At 53.0% G+C, this 21,088-nt stretch overlaps 2 protein-coding genes across 2 annotated transcripts; both read left to right on the forward strand.

Moving 5' to 3' along the window:
* Positions 1 to 116: 116 nt before the first annotated feature.
* STYXL1 (serine/threonine/tyrosine interacting like 1) lies at positions 117 to 12,472 on the forward strand. The gene is made up of 9 exons (XM_061470463.1): positions 117 to 231; positions 4,111 to 4,172; positions 4,602 to 4,719; positions 5,034 to 5,072; positions 6,005 to 6,150; positions 7,449 to 7,594; positions 8,218 to 8,312; positions 10,045 to 10,154; positions 12,242 to 12,472. The coding sequence occupies exons 1-9, from the start codon at positions 129 to 131 to the stop codon at positions 12,371 to 12,373; spliced, it is 951 nt and encodes a 316-aa protein (XP_061326447.1). The 5' UTR covers positions 117 to 128; the 3' UTR covers positions 12,374 to 12,472.
* A 1,146-nt stretch (positions 12,473 to 13,618) lies between these two features.
* Positions 13,619 to 20,224, forward strand: TMEM120A (transmembrane protein 120A). The gene is made up of 12 exons (XM_061470451.1): positions 13,619 to 13,738; positions 15,088 to 15,206; positions 15,632 to 15,748; positions 16,660 to 16,719; positions 17,333 to 17,428; positions 17,674 to 17,763; positions 18,054 to 18,119; positions 18,366 to 18,427; positions 18,641 to 18,733; positions 19,061 to 19,125; positions 19,834 to 19,902; positions 19,971 to 20,224. Exons 1-12 carry the CDS (start codon positions 13,661 to 13,663, stop codon positions 20,082 to 20,084), a joined length of 1,029 nt encoding a protein of 342 aa, XP_061326435.1. The 5' UTR covers positions 13,619 to 13,660; the 3' UTR covers positions 20,085 to 20,224.
* The last annotated feature ends 864 nt before the right edge of the window (positions 20,225 to 21,088 follow it).

The raw sequence follows: 21,088 nt of genomic DNA on the forward strand, positions 1-21,088 counted from the left end.
AATCTCGCGGGATCTGATACCTCCCCTAGCGACCGCCGGGCCTCCGCGGTAAGCCAGCAGGGCCGTTGCCACGGCAACGAAGCCGGGCGGGTTGCGAGCGGTCGGCGACAGTTGGGGTTCGCGATGGGATGGCGGGGATGGAGCTGTGCGAGCCGAGGGACCTCTACAACATCCTCAACCAGCACTGGGTGCTGCCGCGGCGGGCAGAGAACAACTACCTGTGCCTGCTGGGTGAGACAGGGGGACTGCTGACTGCAACACGGGCACTGACACACGGACACACGGACACTGACACTGACACATGGACACTGACACATTGACACTGACACATTGACACTGACACATTGACACTGACACATGGACACTGACACATGGACACTGACACATGGACACTGACACATTGACACTGACACACGGACACACGGACACTGACACATGGACACTGACACATGGACACTGACACATTGACACTGACACACGGACACACGGACACTGACACACGGACACTGACACATTGACACTGACACATGGACACTGACACATGGACACTGACACATGGACACTGACACACGGACACACGGACACTGACACACGGACACTGACACATTGACACTGACACATGGACACTGACACATGGACACTGACACACGGACACACAGACACTGACACACGGACACTGACACATGGACACTGACACATGGACACTGACACATTGACACTGACACATGGACACTGACACATTGACACTGACACATGGACACTGACACATGGACACTGACACATTGACACTGACACTGACACATTGACACTGACACACAGACACTGACACACGGACACTGACACATTGACACTGACACACGGACACACGGACACTGACACATGGACACTGAAACATGGACACTGACACACGGACACACGGACACTGACACATGGACACTGACACATTGACACTGACACATGGACACTGACACATGGACACTGACACACGGACACACAGACACTGACACACGGACACTGACACATTGACACTGACACACAGACACACGGACACTGACACATGGACACTGACACACGGACACTGACACATGGACACTGACACATGGACACTGACACATTGACACTGACACATGGACACTGACACATTGACACTGACACTGACACATTGACACTGACACACAGACACTGACACACGGACACTGACACATTGACACTGACACACGGACACACGGACACTGACACATGGACACTGACACATGGACACTGACACATGGACACTGACACATGGACACTGACACATTGACACTGACACATGGACACTGACACATGGACACTGACACTGACACTGACACATTGACACTGACACACGGACACTGACACATTGACACTGACACATTGACACTGACACATGGACACTGACACATTGACACTGACACATGGACACACGGACACTGACACATGGACACTGACACATTGACACTGACACATGGACACTGACACATTGACACTGACACTGACACATTGACACTGACACACAGACACTGACACACGGACACTGACACATTGACACTGACACACGGACACACGGACACTGACACATGGACACTGACACATTGACACTGACACACGGACACACGGACACTGACACATGGACACTGACACATGGACACTGACACATGGACACTGACACATGGACACTGACACTGACACATTGACACTGACACACAGACACTGACACACGGACACTGACACATTGACACTGACACACGGACACACGGACACTGACACATGGACACTGACACATGGACACTGACACTGACACATTGACACTGACACACGGACACTGACACTGACACATGGACACTGACACATTGACACTGACACATTGACACATGGACACTGACACATGGACACTGACACTGACACATGGACACTGACACACGGACACTGACACATTGACACTGACACACGGACACACGGACACTGACACATGGACACTGACACATTGACACTGACATGGACACTGACACATGGACACTGACACTGACACTGACACATGGACACTGACACACGGACACTGACACATTGACACTGACACATTGACACTGACACATGGACACTGACACATTGACTGACACATGGACACACGGACACTGACACATGGACACTGACACATTGACACTGACACATGGACACACGGACACTGACACATGGACACTGACACTGACACATTGACACTGACACACGGACACACGGACACTGACACATGGACACTGACACATTGACACTGACACACGGACACACGGACACTGACACATGGACACTGACACATGGACACTGACACATGGACACTGACACATGGACACTGACACTGACACATTGACACTGACACATGGACACTGACACACGGACACTGACACATTGACACTGACACACGGACACACGGACACTGACACATGGACACTGACACATGGACACTGACACTGACACATTGACACTGACACACGGACACTGACACTGACACATGGACACTGACACATTGACACTGACACATTGACACATGGACACTGACACATGGACACTGACACTGACACATGGACACTGACACACGGACACTGACACATTGACACTGACACACGGACACACGGACACTGACACATGGACACTGACACATTGACACTGACACATGGACACTGACACATGGACACTGACACTGACACTGACACATGGACACTGACACACGGACACTGACACATTGACACTGACACATTGACACTGACACATGGACACTGACACATTGACTGACACATGGACACACGGACACTGACACATGGACACTGACACATTGACACTGACACATGGACACACGGACACTGACACATGGACACTGACACTGACACATTGACACTGACACACGGACACACGGACACTGACACATGGACACTGACACATGGACACTGACACATTGACACTGACACGTGGACACACGGACACTGACACATGGACACTGACACATTGACACTGACACATGGACACACGGACACTGACACATGGACACTGACACATTGACACTGACACGTGGACACACGGACACTGACACATGGACACTGACACATTGACACTGACACTGACACATTGACACTGACACACGGACACACGGACACTGACACATGGACACTGACACATGGACACTGACACATTGACACTGACACATGGACACTGACACATTGACACTGACACATGGACACACGGACACTGACACATGGACACTGACACATTGACACTGACACATGGACACTGACACATTGACACTGACACTGACACTGACACATGGACACTGACACACGGACACACGGACACTGACACATTGACACTGACACATTGACACATTGACACTGACACATTGACACTGACACTGACACATGGACACTGACACACTGACACTGACACACTGACACTGACACACTGACACACGGACACTGTCTGACCATGCCTGCAGCCAGGCACCACACGCCAGCCTGGACCGGCATCCCAAGGCAATGGGGTTTGTGGACTCCAGCTATGGGCAAGAGCAGATGTTGCTTCTTGCTGTTACTAGGGGTTGCAGGTGGGGTGTTTCAGGTGCCATGACATGGTACTCTCTGGTTTCCATCACATACAGCTCTTGCTGCTCCGATCCGTCCCAGGGATACACGGGTACACTCTGCAGCTCCCAGGGGTTGTAGAGGTGGATTTCTTGACCATTGCACTAAGATTGCCCATAAGCATTTGCATCTTACACGGTGCAAATACCCCCCAAAGGGTGCCTGATACTGCAATATTAAATGCTTTGGTGAGGGAATCAGCCAGTTTGGGAGTGGGGTTGGATGCCACTCTCCTCATTTCTGGGATGCTCATGACCTGAATGTGACATGTGGCATTGCACGTAGACTCACACCAGTGCTGGTGTTCGTTATATCCACATAGAAACTCTCAGCCCCTAAAAACCTGTACCTCTTTCTCTGGCTGATGTCAGTGCCTGAATTCCCACTGGCTGAATTACAAAGAGGGAACTACCTTTAAGCATCAAATAAACCAATTGCTCTCCCTCGGCTGTTTGGGTTTGTTTTTCAGATGTCCGCACTCAACGTGAATACGATGAGAGCCATATTCTTACCGCCCGCAGGATTGCACAGGTCAGTCTGGGTTTAGCAATTAGCAGTGAGCCAAAATTGCCTTAAACCCCATGGGAATTGTCCCAGCCTGTTCCAGCCATATTCCACTTCTGCCACTGGGGGGTTGTATTCTGTCACAGAGCAAAGGCAGCTCCAGTAGCCCAAAGGACTGGCACCCGGAGTTGTGTGTCAGGAGGAACATTGCACAAGAACTAACTTATTGTACCCTTGCCTCACGAAGGACAAAGTGCTGGCATCTTTGCTGCTGTTGCTGATGAAGCAATCTGGTGTAGTTTGCATCACTTCTATCTGGGTCTTTCGATGTCAAGTACAGGCACAGACCCAAATCTGTCCCATAGCTATACAGTAGCATCTTGCAAAATGTCAATAGTGTTGATGCCACAAGAGTGGAGCTGTGCTCCTGATAGAATTCCTCTGTGATTTTGGCAGAGTCCTACGGGGAAGTATCTGGTCCCAGATTCAGAGGAGCTGGCGTGCGTCAGATACTGCGTGGTGTATGACTACGAGACCAGCTCGTTGGACTGCTGTGACTCCGATGAAGAAGGAGGTACGTGTGACCCGTGGTAGCCAAGACCTTGCTGTCAGATAGATATTCTTCCCATTCTTCATTTCATTTTATGAGCTTATTGGAAGAGAGACGAATTTACCCAGTTTTATTTGAGAAACGAACATCTGTGCTATGCCTCTGACTGTCTTGCACATGTTCTTAGGCTCAAAACCCCAGATTTTCTTCCAAAGCATCCTGGCAGGCCTGATTTCCTAGCTGTAGACTGATCCCTCTGAAGCCTCTTATCCCATGTGAGGAATGGGTTCTTTTTTCCCCTACATTTCACTGAGATTGGGCTTCTCCTTGCCTTTCAGGAAGCAGGTTTTCTGACTCAAGTTCCACGTCTTCACAGCGTGAGTACTTCCTTCTCGGACGGTTACAAAAGGCTTTCCCATCATCCTGTTTAAAAGGACTTTGCTTTAACGGGGGTAGTGATTTGGTGGAGTTCACTGCGAAATGTGAAGAGCTGGAAACTTTGCCATGCAATTGTTCGGCCTTCCTTGAACCATGGAAATGTTTAGCTCGCACACATCCTTTGGCAAGGAGTTCTGCTGTGTGCAGAGCCACTCGTGTGTGTTTGTTTGGCTCCTATTTAGCTGTATAAAGGCTACTGTAGTTTTAGTCAGGATTTTAAAGACAAAAAAGCATGGGAGTGTAAGGGGAATGAATAAAGCAAGCGTGTTCATCACTGCGAAACAGTGATGAGACAGGAGCAAGGGAAGGTGTGAAGAGTCAGAAGTGGGTTTCTATTGTGCTGATCTGTTTCCAAATCAGACATAGCTAGAAGCAAGGGGGATGGATCCCCTGGGAGAAGGAGTGGGAGCAGTCATCTCACATAATTAACTTCACTGAGAGGAGTGTTTAAAACATGAAGAATGTATTCAATATACCTCCTTCTCTCCCCCTTTGCCTAAAGCAGACTAAAGACAAGAGCCTCCATAAAACTAAGATTAATAGATCTAATTTGATAATACTTCCCCATTATGGGAACTTATTACAAGCATTTCCTAATGCATAACAGGGAGGAGGAAAAATAGCTTTTATCTAGACCTACAGAAGAAACCAGGAGAGGAATAAAAGCTCAGGACAAGAAGTGACAAGCAGCATGCCACGTTACTGACGTGCAGCAACAGTTAAAGAGTAAGTCTAGCTCTCAGCAAGGCTTTCTCCAGAGCATTAGATGAAATGAGAAGGAATTTGCTGTGGGTGTCAGTGGGGCAGAGGTAACCCCCAGCACTGATGGAGCCACTCTGACCCTGCCAAAGAGCTTTTTGATCTCATTTAGAAGCCAAGAAAGGAACTGCCATCCACTATGCTAAAGTCTTGGAGCAGTTCACCAGCCACCCCGTGCTCATCCTGCAGGGAGGATACAAGAAGTTTTCAGCTTGCTATCATTTCCTGAGGACTCAGAGGACTCTGTGGATGCCCTGGGTAAGACGAGACTAACTTGCAAATAGAACACATCAGTATTCATATTCAGCTGATGATGGCTAATGATGGTGGCCTAAACCTCACATCAGAGTCATTTTAAACAGAGACACCCAATGTCATTTGGGTGGCCGTGCTTGCCCTGAGTCTCACCACTAATTCTTTGACAGCCGTACTTGGTCTTTCTTTCCTCTTCTATTGCTAATGAGAACAACATGGGAGGGTTTCTCTGACAACCCTGAAACTGGCCTACTGGAGAGTACAGACAACTGAGCAAACAGTAGTAAATGATGAAAAGAGGCAGGCTCCTCTCTCACATGGGGTTGCCATGTAAATACCACATAAACACAGGAAATGTTTTCAGACAGAAGTACAAACCCTATCAAGCACCATGTTCCATGTCTATAAAGCTTTTCATTGGAAAGGATCACAAACCAGGTGCTGCTGCATTGCTTCAAGAGGCCCAGAAACAAAACAGCCATGTACTGCAGCGCTGGTGTCCTCATTGTTTGGTTTCACCTAGGAACATTGATCTATTTAGCTTATGAGAAACAATTACCCTTTTTTCACATCTGAGGACCTGAGGCAGATTCAGAGGGTGCTGTAGAGCAGAGAGCATCTCATTGCAACATGTCTTTTGTTTCTGTGGTTCCTAGTCACTTCTGATTCACATGAAGTGGCCATGATACAGTGCTAACCTGTGGGATGCTGCAGCACAGCGCTGAAAACCAGCTTGCTTTGTGCTCCTCTGCGAAGAGCAGCAAACTGCTGAACTTCCCCATCAGACTGAGCTCTCAGTTTAAGCTGTTGCTCTCTGCTGCTTTAAATTGCGAGGCTGCTGCTTTGTTCTGCTGTAGCATCAGCTGAGTATCAGGGATGCAGAGGCACTGCTGGCAACCCAGCCTTCACACGCAGACACAGGATGCAGTTGCACACTTGTGTTGTGCAGCTCTGCAGGTGGCATTTGATGCCATTCAGCCTTGTGAAGAGTAACCAGGGAGAACATCAAATGCGTCCGTTGTGCTGCAGTACCCCAGAAATGGAAAGACTCCTGTTTAGTTAGGGTTTGTTTCAAGTAAGGCCACAGTGACAGCAATGCTGTTACTGACTCTCAGTACATCTAACAAAGACTTTGATATACACAAAGTCCAGGTGACTGAATGAGTCATTGGAGTAGAACGTGTCATGGGCTGTTGACTGAGCGTGTGTTCAGCTCTTCGCATGACTTACCTTTAAGAACTTACGAGGCAAATGGAAGCAAATACCCTCTCTAAACTGAGCCGATGGTTTCCCTCCGGCAGGAACTGGCCAACCTCCAGACATACCCTGTAGAAATACTACCTGCAAAGTTATATATGGGCAATTTCAAGCAGGCCTGTGACCAACAAATACAGAAAGACCTGAAGATCCAAGCGCAAGTGAACATCTCCGAACAGCGCGCAACACCGTACGTTCAATAGTGCATTACCCTCACCAGTGTGGAAGGAGGGAGGTGGTGCAGCACCAGAGCCCATCCACAGAGGAGTCAGGGCCTGGGGACTTGCAGGGAAGCCCCTGTTGTTTGCTGCAGATTTGAGTGCTGTTTCATGCTCTTGTTTCTGATCTGCACTCCAGAGCTGGCACAGCAGCAATGCAGTCCTGCAGCCCTCCACCATGACATGGGTGGGTTGGGTGACAGGAGGACTGGGAAGCCCTTGGCATTTTGAGTCTGTCACATTCTGCCCTCCTTCACAAAGAACCTACATCTCTGAACAGCTCTCAGAGCAAAATCTTACAAACACATTGGTGTAAAAGCTGAATTACTGATGTTTCTCAGATAAGGAAGCTGTAGATGAAGTTACGATACCAACGCTGATACCATGTGGAATGGAAAACCAGTAATTAAACTGGTTCTGTATTACAAGTGCCTCGGTGTCTTACTGTAACAAATCCCTTATCATAATGCTAATGATGATGATGCTGTAAAGCTCACACATGTCCCAGCAAAGGCAGTTGCCAGCTTGCCTCCAACAACCATGTTTCTCAAAGCTGCTTCTCTGGTTCCCATCACACAATGTGCTCTTTTTCCAGGTTTGCAGACAGCGACAGATACCTCCATGTGTCTGTTCCAGATACACTTGAAGCAGACCTTTTTTCTTCCTTTCCCACCATTTGTCATTTCATAGGTGAGTTGTTCCTGCTCTGCGATCCCCGAGACCTTGCTCACTGTAGGATATTAGGTGGGAGCAGCTGTGAGTCACTTGAACAGGAAGCTCAGACAGAAGGGACGGGAGCTGTCAAAATCAGTATGCTCCCAAGCCAGCCCACACCCCAGTGGACACCTTTGGCTCTTACCAGTCCAAATCTTCAGCCACCAGAGCTTTATTTGAACCAGAGAGTGACACACGCTAGAGAACTCCCCACAGTCTTTGTGATGGGCAGTGCAGACCCACTGTAGAGCCTGGGAAGACTTTCAGGTTGGACGGCACAAACCTGCCTTCAACTGATTGCATCAGAGAAAGCAAGAAAAGACATGCTCTCCAGCTCAGTGCCCACAGCAGACACAGCTCCCACAGCTCCATCCTGTCATTGTGTCCAACCCCATCATTATCTCTTATCACACTCACAACACCAAGGCCCTGCTGAGCTGAGCGCTGGAGCGACCCAGAAGCAAAAGACCACTTTGTCCCCACAGACCTTATCATCCAATATGAGAAATGACAACTGGGCACAAAGAGAGAAAGAAGGAAATGACATTTGAGGATCTAATGGCCCTGAACCTATTCACATGCATCGAAACCCAAAGAGCAAAATCTACTTCCTTGCCTTTCATTTTGCCCTGGGTTTTTTCCCAGTAGTATTGCAGAAGAAAGACTGTAAGAGTTTATGAGCTGTAGCTCTTGTATTAGTGTGTGCTGTTTACTTGATGGTCAAACTGCTCACTTGATAGTCTAAAGTAAATCACTTAAGCTGGAACGGTTATGGGTGAACACTACGCTAAGGCTTTCCCCATACTCTGAGAGGAGTGTGGGTATCATCACGCCAGGTGTATGTTGGAGTAGGGCCATTTCTACTCAGGTCTTAGAACAGAACTAATATCTCATGGTAGAAATAAGTTATAAAACACTGTTCTAGTGCTTAAAAAAGAATCAAAACCTCACAACCTCTTCACAGCAGTAAAAGAAGAACCTTTGCCCTATGAATGCTGGAGTTCAGTTGCTGATAAAAACATGCCATGCTGCCTGCTCTGGAGAGGGAAGGAAAGCAATCAAAAGGCTATGAATAAAACATGCAGCCTGTCAGGCATAAGTAGCAGAGTTACCGTGGTTAGGAGTGACTGACAGCATCCTTGGGCTTAGTTTTTGGAGAAAATGAGTTTGCTCATCTTAGCAAATTCCACTGCAAATTATCCATCGTCAAAACATCATAAAACCTGTGCCTTAGCTGGCATATGCACACTTCTTACTAGTAATCCCCATAGAAAAGTAAGGGATTTGAAGTCTAAGTCCCCTCCAGACTGAGAGCTGATTCCTCCAACTTGAGTGGACAACAGGCTTGCATTCATCAGCAATTTCAATGCCTTTAAACCTGTCTGGGAAGAGTTTGAGGAGGTGATGTGGTGCTGACCAAGCTGACTGCTCGTGGTGGACCACTCTTCTTCAGCTACCTGATGGAAAGGTGGCACTGATGTGTAATAAAGCATTCACTGGTCATTGCCATCTAGTTCTGGTCTCCACAGCCATGTCTTAACTCAGGCTTCCAGCACCAGGAGCTGGCAGTGCCCATCTCTTGCTGCCAGGGCTCATGAGGGTCCTGTTGCTCAGGCTGGGAGCTGTCGGCTGTCACTGCCTTAGTGCTTGGCTGCTGGAAGCTTCATTTCCCAGATCCCTAATCCATGATTGGCATTTCTTTCCCCAGATGCTCAGCTGGATCACGGAGCGGTGCTGGTGTTCTCCAGCCTGGGGATAAGCCGGAGCAGCACAGGAGTCATGGCCTATCTTATTCATTCCTGCATGTTTTCCCTGAAGGTACATCCTTGCTCTATTTCCCAGAGGTACTGGCTGGGTCTGCAGTTTATTTCTGCTTCTGTAGCCTCATTACTGCAGTAATAAGAGAGACATTGTCTGTGCTTTCATGCACCTGATAATGCAACAGATGATATTACATGAGATTGCATCTTCTTTATAGAGTTAGGGAGGTGGCTCAGGTGCGATTTTTGGAGCTGTGGGTCCTTATCCTGGCACCTCTGATATTCTTACGTTTCCCTACTTAACTATGGGGCTATAAAAATAAAGCTGTGGTTACAGAACTTAGTATTTCTGCTCTCCTGGATCCGAGAAAGACAGAATCTGGAAGCTGCTGGAGTTAATCCCATCTCTTAATACCATGGGGGTTACAGGGAAATTTGGAACCCAGTGCTTGCAGGGCTCTGGTTCACCACTGACTTCAGTGCCAGCACTGACTTCTTCCAAAATCCTGTTTTATTTCTCCAGAAGCAATCCCCTCACACAGAAACTACTGTAGAGAGAACAGGAATGGGACAATACTAGCTCCGGAGGGATATACAGGTTAGAAGGCCAGTACCTGCTGTTCCACAGCTCTGGATAACAGAAGAACAATAATGAATGATGGCTGAGAGTGACCTGGCTGTGCTTTGGCCTGATGGCCTCGCCCCTGGTGCCAGGTCCTTCTTCCCTTTGCATGCAACGCTTGGGCATCGTGCTCCCATAGGCACCATCCAAATGGTGCCTGCTTAACACAGAGCCAGCTAGTTCCCATGGGAACTGAAGAGCATCTCCTTAAAAGCCTTATCCTTGTTTGGAAGATGTTTCCTCCTTTGGGAGCCTGAAAGGATTGATCCAAACTCCCCTGAAGCTGGGCCTATATCTAATCGTTTAATGGAGCTTGTGCAAACATAAGGGGAAATCTTTCACCATTGCTGGGTGCCAAGGGGTGATTTCAGGCTGAGCATGCCCGCCGGGCTGCAGACACTGCTGATATCGTGGGGTGGGATTGCTCCTGCACACTGATAACCCTTCGCGTGCTATCTTACCGCGGTGCCAAAGTCAAAGGCTGACCCTTGCAGATTTCCCTCCATTGGTATCAACAGGTTGGAGTCAGCATTTCCCCAAGTGCCAAAAAGGAGGAGGAGGAAAGGCTGACCTGGGGTGCTGCTTGGCTGGGAAAAGCTTTCCTGAGGGATTCCCCTGGCAGACAAGTTCGTTTCTTGCAGACGAAAGCAGTGCAATAGATTCCCATGGGATCCTGCAGCCGGTCCAGCCAAAGAGCTTTGAAAGCTTCCAAAGATGCAGATGTCGCAAAAGACGGAGAGATTTGGGATGTGCGGCCCCTTATTCGATTAGTAATCGATCTGTTGAGTTCAGGGGAACTGGAGACATCCACGCTGTGGGCTCACAGGGGACAATATTGCACTGTATCAGCCTTGGAGCCTGCAGAATCACTGAGATTAGAAAAGCAAACCAATGGAGCACTATCTGCTAACCTTTGGTCTCATTAGGCTTAAGCAACCCTCCAAGTGTGGGGGGCAGTCTGTTTTAAAAGCAGGAAAGGGATGGATAAACCCAAGGATGCAGCTGGATCCTGGTGGATCTACCCTGTGTGTAGCAGAGCTCTGAGCTGATCACTTGGAACTCACAGATAAGGTGGCTGTAAGCAGTGCAGCGGGGTAACTGGAGTGGCATAGCTGCTCTATCACATCAGATCAGACCAGTCCAGACACATGATAACCTTTGTGGCTTGCTTGTGAATAGCTGATAGTTCACTGCTTTGCTTATCATCTGTGGAAGAAAGAGAGTTTTAGGGCAGAAAATCCAGGAGTGCAACGTTCCATCAGTGTAAACTCATGGGAGATACCTGCTGGGGAGTGAAAGCAGCCTGAGCTGTCCTGTACCCAGGAGAGCAGCGTGTGAAGGTGACAGGCTTGGCTGAAGCTCAGCCCTGAATCTGTGTGTCCCTGCGTTAGTAGCCAAGGTCTTACCTGCAGGTTCTTACACCCAACACAGGGTAAATACAAAGCTGTGCTGGCTACAAGTGCAGCTGTTCCGTGTAAATCCCTGAGGTTCCTAATGCTGTCCTGCTTCCCTTCCGTTCACAGGGCGCCTGGAGCTATGTCCTGAAGTGCAAAACGAACATGAGACCGCACCAAGGCTTTGTGAAACAGCTCTTAGACTGGGAGACCAAAATGTACAAGACCACGGTCACAGACATCTCTGAACTCGACTACTGAAGGGAACACCCAGCAGGGAATGGCATTTCCCCATCGGCGCCCCTGTGCTGGCTGAAAGCTACTTGAGCTTTAAGTAAAATAGAACGGCTTTCCTCTTTAGCTCCATGGTTTTGGGATCAAGTTTTGAAGCCATTTGGGGAACTCAGCTGTGCTGTTGAAGGCAGCAGGTTGGGAAAGCAAACCCTGCGGGATGCGGCCCGTTACGTGCTGCTCATCTCTCTTGTAAGCTAAGGGGATGGTAACCAGGCTATTGGGCACACTCATTACCCCAGGTACGGGGCAGTCATTAGGGTTGTCCCTGGAAAGGTCTGTCAGTCCACAGCCTGGGATGGTGAATTCAGTCTGACTGCGCCCGCCTCCAGCCCGGAGGGGCGACGACAGGATTTCCCTGTTCCAGTCCCAGTGGAAGCTGGAAGTCCCAGCCTTCTGCATGTGAACCCACACCCAGACCCGCCTGTGCTGACAGCAGGACAGCCCTTTGAGCTGCCAAGAGCCCTGTGCACTGGGAGAGGGCTGTGATTCTGCTTTTGGTCCCTCCTGGTTTCCTTGGGCCAGGCTGCTGTTTGTAAGGAAAACCAGAACACAGCTCACAGCCCAGAAACCAACCGCATCCTGGGCTGCATCAACAGGAGCGTGACCAGCAGGGCGAGGGAGGTGATCCTGCCCCTCTACTCTGCTCTTGTGAGACCTCACCTGGAGCATCGTGTGCAGTTCTGGTGTCCTCAGCATACAGAGGACATGGAACTGTTGGAACAAGTCCAGAGGAGGATGCTCAGGGGCTGGAGCACCTCCTGTATGGAGCCAGGCTGAGAACATTGGGGCTGTTCAGCCTGGAGAAGAGAAGCTGATGGAGACCTCAGAGCAGCTTCCAGTGTGAAGGGGGGCTATAGGGATGCTGGGGAGGGACTCTTCATTAGGGAGTGTAGTGACAGGACAAGGGGTAACGGGTTAAAACTGAAACAGGGGAAGTTTAGATTGGATCTCAGGAGGAAGTTCTTTAGTGTGAGGGTGCTGAGGCACTGGAATGGGTTGCCCAGAGAAGTTGTGAATGCTCCATCCCTGGCAGTGTTCAAGACCAGGTTGGACAGAGCCTTGGGTGCCCTGGTTTGATGTGAGGTGTCCCTGCCCATGGCAGGGGTTGGAGCTGGATGAGCTTTCAGCCCCCTCCATCCCACCCCATCCCCTGCACCCACGGCTCCATCACCCCCGGCTCCGGCCCGGCCCTGCCGCTGTCCCCGCCCTCGGGGCGTGCCGGAAGCGGGCGGGCCGCGGGCTGAAGCCGCCGCCATGTCGGCCATGGCGGGCTCGGCTGCCGAGTGCCTGCGGGAGTGGGAGGAGCTGCAGGACGGCTTCCAGCGCATCCAGGTACCGTGCGGAACGGGAGCGGCAGCGGGGCTCCGGCTCCCCTCAGCACCAAGCCGGGTGCAGGAGCGGCGCTGCGGCCGGGACACAGCCGCCGGTACCGGCGGGGAGCAATGTGGGACCGCCCGGTGCCTGTCACGGAGCGCGCAGGGCTCAGCGGTCACCCAAGGGGAAGCTCGGGCAAGGGAACCGTGCCGCGGGTGCACCAGTCCCCGTGCCCCCTCCTTCCCTCCCGGGAGCGGCTGCGTCGCGGCCGGGCCCGGATCTGGGACAAGGGAGGCTTTGAGAAACCTCCTCTTGCTCCATCAGGGTGGCGGGGATGTCCCGGCTCAGCCCCTGCGCCTGGGATGGGTCCTGAGCACGGCTGAAGGTGCCAGCACAAGAGCCGCTTGCGCTCGGTTAACTCCAGAGCAGGAAGGAGGGGATTCCAGGTGGGGAGCAGGAAAGCTCGATGGGAACGTCCATTGAGAGCCTGGGACGTAAATCACTGCCGCGGCACTCTGGGCTCCATTCCCACCCTGCCGCTCGTTGTCACCAGGAGGAGAAGGGGTCCCCTGCCTCCTCTGCATCCCTTTCACCTTTGAGAGCTGCTGATGAAGTGCTTGATAAGAGCCACGGCAGCTGGAACGTGTGTGTGTGTGTGTGTGTCAAGGTCTGGTCCAAGGGTTGGTGTGAGCAGCACTGGGTGCCCGGGGGGGAGGTGGTGCTGAGGCTGTGCTCCAGCTGACCTGGACAAGCAGCAGCATTGATCCAGCGTGCTCTCGCCTTCCCCTTCTAAATATAGTGAGGAATGGGATCTGGCCTGACCCAGGTATGGTTGGGTTACCGCTGCCCCGGAGCTGGCTCCAGCCTCCCTTGTCCCAGCTCCTTTGGGGTGCTTGGGATGGAGCCATGAGCCGGTGGTGCACAAACCTCCAGGCAGAGAATGCCGCTCATCCCATCCCTGCAGCTAAAGCCACTGCTCCCGTGTGGCTCTCAGTTATATCCCTGCCACCAGCAGTGTGTTTTCCCCCTCTTTCCATTCCCCTGTGCCACAATCAATGGATTCCCGAAGATGGGAGCATCCTTGCAGTGGGACACAAGGACACAAGCTTTCACAAGGGGGGCAAACCCAAGCCATAGGCAAGGCAGGAGCAGGCTGTGCCATGTGGATGTGCCTGCACCTGTAGATAAATCCCTTGGGATTGGGGATGGGCATCCCCAGGGGCTGATTCTGCCCTCAGGCTGTCCCCAGACACGCCTGTCCTTATGCAGACAGCTCTGGGTACCAGTGCTGTGCACGTGAATTAAGGACAGCAGATGCCCGCACAGAGGGCAGGCAGCTGTAGTGCATGGTGTTCTCTGCTTCCCAGGACAACCACAGGCTGTACAAGCAGAAGCTCGAGGAGTTAACCAAGCTGCAGGACGGGATCTCCAGCTCCATCGCACGGCAGAAGAAGCGGCTGAAGGAGCTGGCGTTGTCCTTCAAGAAGTAAGTGCTTGTCCTGCGAAGGATGGGACTGTCAGACCTCAGCTCTGTCCCCAGCACAGCCCCTCCTGCAGCCTCGCTGGTAGCAAAGAGCTGTGGAGGCTGGATCCGCATCAGCTCCCCTTTCCTCTGCCCCCATTTGCAGCTCAGAGCTTGCAAGGGCTTTGCAGGGAACCTGAGCTGCACAGAGCTCTCCCCATCCTTCCCAAAGGGTGAAAGGCCCCATACGGCCTCACCTCACTCTCATTCCTGCTTCCTTTCCTCGAGCAACAGGAGCTCGCCCTGCACACGGAGGCATGGACTTGCCTCCGGCCCATCTTCCCTGTCCTTGGGGTGTCTTTGCCTGAGACAGTCACGTACTGAGTTCCAGCACATGCTGAGTGTGTTTCAGACGCTGTCCTGACGCCAGCACCTTGTTTCCTCCCCAGATGCAAAGCCCACGCGAGCCCCGAGCAGCAGGAGACCATCCAGGAGACCCAGAGCCTGATAAAGGAGAGGCAGAACGTGTTCTTTGAGATGGAGGCCTACCTGCCAAAGAAGAACGGGTAAGAGGCACCTTGTCCCTGGGTGAAACACCACGTCCTCCCTCCGCAGCCCTGCGGCTGTCACCCTGCTCCTGGTGACAGCCTCACAGCCGTGCTGGAGGACGCCTGGGCAGGAGCCAGGCTGAGCCTCTGCCTCCGGTGGCCTTCACCTGCCCTTGAATGGTGGCCATGGGCCAGGGGAAGCCCTGGTAAAACCCCTGTACCTGGGGGACATATGGGGTGTTATCGGGGTTTAACCACACCAGCAGGCAAGTACCAGGCAGCCACTCGCTCAGTCCCCCCTTGTGGGATGGGGTGAATAGGAACAAGGTGAAACCTGGGAGTTAAGTTTAATAATGGAAATAAAGTAGAATATAATAACAATAATAATAGGGAAAAGAGAGAGGAATAAAACCTGAGGCAGGCAGATGATGCACAATACAATTGCTCACCACCCGCTGACTGATCCTCAACCAGTGGCTCCCACCCAGCTCCCCCCAGTTTCTATGCTGAGCCTGAGGATCTCTGCCACGGAATACCCCTTTGGCCAGTTGAGGTCAGCATCCCTGGCTCTTCTCCTTCCCAACCTCTTGTGCAACTCCTCACTGGCAGAGCACAGGAAACTGGGAAGTCCTGGTTGCTGGGAAGCGTTTATCCTAAACCATCGCTGTGTTATCAGCGTTATTCTCACACTAAAGCCAAATCAGAGCACAGCACCAGTTACTAGGAGGAAAACAACCCCTATCCCAGCCCAAACCAGGAGCGGGGTGTGCTCAGCCACCCGTCCCCGTGCCCTTGGGAGGTGATGCCAGCACATTTGTGCCAGTCACGCTGCCTGGCAGCCCCGGGTGGGAGACAGCTGGGAGCTCCTGGATGCCATGGCATGGCTCTGCAGAGCACCACCTGTCCTAACGCCTCTGCTCTCTCCCCAGGTTGTACCTGAGTCTGGTGCTTGGGAACGTGAACGTGACGCTGCTCAGCAAGCAGGCCAAGTACGGCTCCTGCACCCGGTGCTTTGCATGGCTGGGGACCCCCGGGACACCAGGGAACAACAGCAGCTCCTCCGGGATGAGCTGCTGCATGTGCAGACACGTGGCCTGCCCAGTGCAGCTCCTGCATCCAGAACCAGCTGAACCCTCATCTCCTTACATCCTTGCTGCTGGGCTGGGCTGGACCCGCAGCTCTGACAAGCTAAATGGGATCCTCCACCGATGCCGTGCTGGGTTTCCCCTGTGTTGGGCACTTCCAGGAGAGACAGCCCCGTGCAGCCACTGGCAAACCCCTCCTCTTCCCTTGGGGAAACACCAAGGGCTGGTTTTGGCTACTGAGAGCATCCCCATGGTGGGACACCAGAGCCAGAGGTGCCCATGTTCCCCAGGCCTCTCCTTGGAGACAGATCCATCTGCCCAGAGTCCTTGATGGTGTCTCACCTTGTGAAAGCAGCCTGGGGTGCTCTCCTCAGGAATACCTGGGAGATGGGGCTTTTCCTGAGCATGTCCTAGTGATCCCTAATGGAACAACACTTTTGCCCAGCCGGGTGGGATGGGAGGACACGGATTTCCAGCAGCCACCTTGCTCCAAGCCTGTCCTTGTGTTTCCCTGCAGGTTTGCCTATAAAGATGAGTATGAGAAGTTCAAGCTCTACCTCACCATCATCTTACTCATTATCTCCTCCTCCTGTCGGTTCCTTGTCAATACCAGGTGAGTCTGGCTTGGATACTGGGCAGGGATCTCCTCCCAGAGCCCTTGTGTCCTCCTGTCCCATCCTGAAAGGTCCAGAGGAGACCCTGGCAAAGGATCTGGCTGCTGCCCTAGAGGTGGGGTGGCTGCTGTGGTCTCACTGTGGCCTTGGTGATGGTGGGGAAGCAGCTCTCACTGCCTTGGTGGGCATCCTGCTGTCCCAGCGCCTTGCTGCTGCCTTTACACCCTGCTTTGTGTGACACCAGGGTGACAGACGCCGTCTTTAACTTCCTCCTGGTGTGGTACTACTGCACCCTCACCATCCGGGAGAGCATCCTCATCAACAACGGATCCAAGTGAGTCCCATGGGCTTGGGAAGGGGGCATGCAGCGAACTGTCCTTCTCTGTGAGGAGAAGTTGTTGGGAGCTGGGACCCATCACCTAGCTCCGTGCTTCCCAAGGGAGCAGCTTCCTCCTACTCAGGGTGTGTAGCAAAGCTTGGGGTGAGCTGTAGGAGCGGGGCAGGAGTCACTCCCCACGCAGAGGTGGGGTGGGAAGGTGGAGCAGCAGTGGGAAGGGCCCTGCTCTCCTGGTGCGTGTTTGGGTGCTCAGGACCTGACTCCCCTTCTCTGTGTCTGCCTTCCAGAATCAAAGGCTGGTGGGTTTTCCATCACTACATCTCTACCTTCCTCTCGGGAGTCATGCTGACATGGTAGGTCTGTGTCCCCATCCCATGGGGGTCCTTGCTTTGGGCAATGGATGGCTCAGGTGCCTTTGCTGCCCCAAGCCATGGCCATAATCCTGCTCTGTGGATCTAACAGTCAGCTCCACGTGCTCCTCACCAGGCAGGGTGGGCTGGGAAACACGAGGTGGTCCCCAGTGCCCAACCTGGGGTGTCCCCCCCCACTTCAGTAGGGCTGGCTGGGCCTCCTCTCACCCCACACCTGTCTCTCCACAGGCCAGATGGGCTCATGTACCAGATGTTCAGGAACCAGTTCCTCTCCTTCTCCATGTACCAGAGTAAGTGCTGCCATGGGGGGTGTGACAGAGGGCTGGGCACGCCTGCCTGCCTCCATAGCACGGGCAGACCTGGCTGTAGCTGCTCCCAGCTCTTGGGCTCACCTGGGTTTTCCCTTGGCCTCCATCCTGGTGCTGGGATGGGCAGTGTGGTGCTGTCCCAGCGCCAGGCTGATGCCTGGGCCCGTGCTGACCATGGCCATTCCCTCCTTGCAGGCTTCGTGCAGTTCCTGCAGTACTACTACCAGAGCGGGTGCTTGTACCGGCTGCGAGCGCTGGGCGAGAGGCACAACATGGACCTGACCGTGGGTAAGTCGGGATCTTCCCAATCCTAGTGGAGCTGCTGCCACCGCTGCCTCCATCCCAGCCCCAGCCTGGCACTGGGCTCACTGGGAGCTCTGGGTTCTGGTCAAGGCAATGGTGACAGTGGCTTTAGTTTTGGGGTTAGTTTGGCTCTGGTTTATCGCTGGCAGAAGCAGGGAAAGCTGCAAGTGAAGCCAAAGCTCTGAGAGCAGCATCTCCCATGAGGCAGCAGCATCCCATAGGGTGGATGCTCCCCTGCTCCTGCTCTCCTGGGGGCTACACCAGGCCCCAGCTGGCACATTCCCGGATCCTCAAAACCTTCTTCCTTTGCAGAGGGCTTCCAGTCCTGGATGTGGAGAGGCCTCACATTCCTGCTTCCCTTCCTCTTCTTCGGGCATGTGAGTGCACACTGAGGCAAGAGGCCAGAGCCTCAGGTGGGAGCAGATCCTGCTGTGTTCCTGGCAGCACAGGTCATGGAATGGTTTGGGCTGGAAGGGACCTTAAAGCTCCTCCAGCTCCAACCCCTGCCACGGGCAGGGACCCCTTCCACTGGAGCAGCTTGCTCCAAGCCCCTGTGTCCAACCTGGCCTTGAACACTGCCAGGGATGGGGCAGCCACAGCTTCTCTGGGCACCCTGTGCCAGCGCCTCAGCACCCTCACAGGGAAGAGCTTCTGCCTAAGAGCTCATCTCAGTCTCCCCTCTGGCAGGTTAAAGCCATTCCCCTTGTCCTGTCCCTACATCCCTTGTCCCAAGCCCCTCTCCAGCTTTCCTGCAGCCCCTTTAGGCACTGGAGCTGCTCTCAGGTCTCCCCTTCAGGAGCCTTCTCTTCTCCAGGCTGACCCAGCCCAGCTCTCTCAGCCTGGCTCCAGAGCAGAGCTGCTCCAGCCCTCGCAGCTCCCCCATGGCCCCCGCAGGCTGCTTTAGCTGCACAATGCTGATGCAGGGAAGTGCTTTCAGCAAACACTGAGCCTTTTCTTCCCTCCAGAGCATCCCCAACCTCCACCGCTTGTGTTGGTGCTTGGTGTTTGTGCCCAAAGGGAGCAGGTGGGTGAGCATCAACGCGGGGCTGAGCCTAAACCCCCCTCACTCTCCTCTCTTCCTGCAGTTCTGGCAGCTCTACAACGCGATCACCCTCTTCCGGATGCTCCAGCACCCAGAATGCAAGGAGTGGCAGGTAAGGGGGGGGGCCCTGCACAGAGGGTGCCCCTCGCCCATTGCTCCTGCTCACCCATCCCTCCATAGGTCCTCATGTGCGGCCTCCCCTTCCTCATCCTCTTCCTGGGCAACTTCTTCACCACCCTCCGCGTCGTGCACCAGAAGTTCCAGAACAAGAATAAGGACATGAAGCAGGACTGAAGGGGGGCAGTGTGGGGGCCAGGACTGTTTCTCCCCCCCAGCTCCATCTCCCATCCCTGTATCTCCTCGATGCCGTCCAGATTCTGGTGTCTCACTCCATCCCTTGGGTGTGGGATGGGAACAGACTGTGTGTTCTCTGCGGTGCTGGATCCATGTCCCTGTCACTCCCCTGGAATCGGGAGCATCCTGCCCCATCTGCCTTTACCTGCAGGGGAGCGGCGTGCCCGGGGCTGCTGCTCCCTCCCCTCAGCCCTGAAGACAGTTACTGGTCCTTGGGGTCAGCCCAGCTCTGTAAGTGCTCCCCATCCCAATGCACCACTGGGACAAGGCAGCGTCCAGGGGCGATGGTCACCCCTTCCAAGGCCCTCATAGGCAGCCCTCTCTATGTTCCAAAGCAGCTGGAAGTGCTGGTTCTTACCCCAGCTCCTCCTTTACCATCAAGCCCCAGGGCAGAGGTGGAGGAGCTGAAGCACCAGAGGGGTGGGAACACCACGAGCCTGATCCAGGCTTCATCCTGGAGCTGTGCAAACAGCACCTTTGGCACCCCTGGGGGATGCACTTGTGACAATAAAGGGAAGGTGCTGCCTGGGTCACTGAGGTGGTGTCACAACAGCTCCTGTGGTTTTGGCTCCTGTGGCAGCGGGCCCCTGACACAGCATCAAGGGGAGGGAAGGACCACCACCAAGTGCCCCTGGGGTGAAGGGCGCTGTGGACACCTTCCCTTTGGCCAAGCTGAGCCCAGCAGGACCTCAGTGTCCTCAAGAGATGGCAGAAGAGAAGCTCTGCCCCCTCTCAAGTGCTGTGCCCCAGTGCAGAGCCATCGCAGGAAGCAGATGACACAAAGAGGGGTTTTATTCCAAGGGCAGATGTATTTAAATAATTTAGAGCCATTGGACAGCCTGAAGGTGCCTCCCCCTCCCCCCTCCCCCGATTAAATCACAAAAAGATGTTAAAATAAAAACAGTATTTATAAAATGACCGTGCACAGCAGGAGGAAGAGGCTG

Source organism: Pezoporus flaviventris, unplaced genomic scaffold (genome assembly GCF_033815535.1).
Source record: "Pezoporus flaviventris isolate CSIRO_AGI_PZ_B2104156 unplaced genomic scaffold, CSIRO_AGI_Pfla_v1 ptg000063l, whole genome shotgun sequence".
Classification (NCBI taxonomy): Eukaryota; Metazoa; Chordata; class Aves; order Psittaciformes; family Psittacidae; genus Pezoporus; species Pezoporus flaviventris.

Coding starts and splice junctions, on each gene's coding strand:
- TMEM120A (XM_061470451.1), top strand. CDS start 13,661: ATGTCGGCCATGGCGGGCTCGGCTGCCGAGTGCCTGCGGGAGTGGGAG. Junction 15,207..15,631: donor CTGGCGTTGTCCTTCAAGAA/GTAAGTGCTTGT, acceptor TTTCCTCCCCAG/ATGCAAAGCCCACGCGAGCC. Junction 17,764..18,053: donor CTCATCAACAACGGATCCAA/GTGAGTCCCATG, acceptor TCTGCCTTCCAG/AATCAAAGGCTGGTGGGTTT.
- STYXL1 (XM_061470463.1), top strand. CDS start 129: ATGGCGGGGATGGAGCTGTGCGAGCCGAGGGACCTCTACAACATCCTC. Junction 4,720..5,033: donor TGACTCCGATGAAGAAGGAG/GTACGTGTGACC, acceptor CTTGCCTTTCAG/GAAGCAGGTTTTCTGACTCA. Junction 8,313..10,044: donor CACCATTTGTCATTTCATAG/GTGAGTTGTTCC, acceptor TTCTTTCCCCAG/ATGCTCAGCTGGATCACGGA.